The sequence below is a fragment of the Pygoscelis adeliae genome, unplaced genomic scaffold (assembly GCF_000699105.1).
Source record: "Pygoscelis adeliae isolate BGI_AS28 unplaced genomic scaffold, ASM69910v1 Scaffold14, whole genome shotgun sequence".
Taxonomy (NCBI): Eukaryota; Metazoa; Chordata; class Aves; order Sphenisciformes; family Spheniscidae; genus Pygoscelis; species Pygoscelis adeliae.
The window spans coordinates 3,803,205-3,804,748 of NW_008825109.1; the positions used below are offsets into that span (position 1 = coordinate 3,803,205).

General features: G+C 40.2%; 1 protein-coding gene across 1 annotated transcript in view; it reads left to right on the forward strand.

Annotated features, from left to right (window-relative positions):
• The window catches only part of KATNAL1 (katanin p60 subunit A-like 1), a 32,735-nt gene that overhangs the window by 20,843 nt on the left and 10,348 nt on the right, over positions 1 to 1,544 (forward strand). The window contains exons 5-6 of the mRNA XM_009327742.1: positions 3 to 121; positions 627 to 732. Coding sequence (XP_009326017.1) covers positions 3 to 121; positions 627 to 732 — 225 coding nt within the window. The remainder of the gene's footprint in view (positions 1 to 2; positions 122 to 626; positions 733 to 1,544) is intronic.

Sequence of the window (1,544 nt, forward strand, 5' to 3'; positions counted from 1 at the left end):
AGAAAATACCCCAGGAAGTTGGTGATGGTGAAATTCCCAAATTTGATGGAGCAGGTTACGACAAAGACTTGGTCGAAGCTCTTGAAAGGGACATTGTATCAAGGAATCCAAGCATTCATTGGTATGAGGATTTTCTCAATTCAAGTGTTTTTGCTAGTGTGGAGAAGGAGAGAAATTATCCTTCTTCTAACTCTTAAAACAGGGAGCCATCATAATCTTCTACAGATAAGCAAAACAAGGTCTTTTGGTTTTAACAGTTTATTAATTTGATTACAGTTAAGCTTTTGTTGCTGACTGATATTATGTGCAGTACATCCATTACAGGTACTGCTGAAATGAAAGTACACTCCAGAGAACTTTAAAGATACTGCTTTGGTGGTCACATTGTCCAAAACAATTTTTAATTAAGCAGCTCTGGGTAACTTGAGTTGAAAATAATTTTTTCTCTACCTTCCAAAAGTGGATTCAGTTTTAGGTCACAGGATTGTAGGAGTGCTCTCATGAGGCATATACTGGCATACTAAAAGAGATGGTACTAAGTGAAAAGCTTTTCTATTTTTCTTGTATAAAAATAGAAGGAATATTGTTGTACGGGAATCTTATACAAGTTTCTTCATCTTGCACAGGGATGACATAGCAGATTTGGAAGAAGCCAAGAAATTATTAAGAGAAGCTGTTGTTCTTCCAATGTGGATGCCTGATTTTTTCAAAGGGATCAGAAGACCTTGGAAGGTGGGAATTTTTTTGGTGTTTTAGTAAATGGCAAGCTGTAGCTATGTATGTCTGCTGCTGTAATGTGTGTGGATGCCTGTAGCAGAAGGCTAAAAAGGCAAATAGGAAAGATCAGGAATTTGTTCATGAAATCCTCTCATAATGATTCATGTAGAATGCACTGAAAGAAAGAGCTGGACATGTATGCGGGCTTTACAGTAAATAATAGTTCTTTTGTATTTACTCAGTCATAGCTTGTTGACATTATAATACTTTCTATATGTCAGCCTGTACATGTGAGCAAGCATATAGGGTATATTGACAGAAGCAGAAATGCTTAATAGACAGCTCTGCTTAGGATTATGGTGGCCACCCTTCAAGACTTCACGGAGGAAAGCAGGCCTTGGACTGTTGGACTCGATCTTTCACTCAGACTGCGAACTGGATGGTGCAAGGGAGCAAGGAGAGAGGGGCTAATCAGAGTGATGATTTAGCTTTGCAGTTACACTTGCAGCTGGGCATAGTTACTGCTGGAGTGGGAGAAATTCCAAGTGGGAGAATGAGGTGCAAGTGGGGCAACAGGAAGGATACAGGACTGAGCTGGCCTGGCTGATGGACCAGAGGTGAGCCCAATCTGGGCCTTGCTTAGAGCTAAAGAGGAGGGAGGAGGTTGCTGAGCATTTCTGTAAACAGAAAATAAAATGATATTGCTTTTGTTGTGGGATGGATTGACACTTGTTTTGGGAATAACCAGTCACAACACAAGGGCTTTCTGGTTACTGAGAAGGATTACTGGGGAAAAGAGACTGCTGCAAATTGTCTGTTATTCTGAG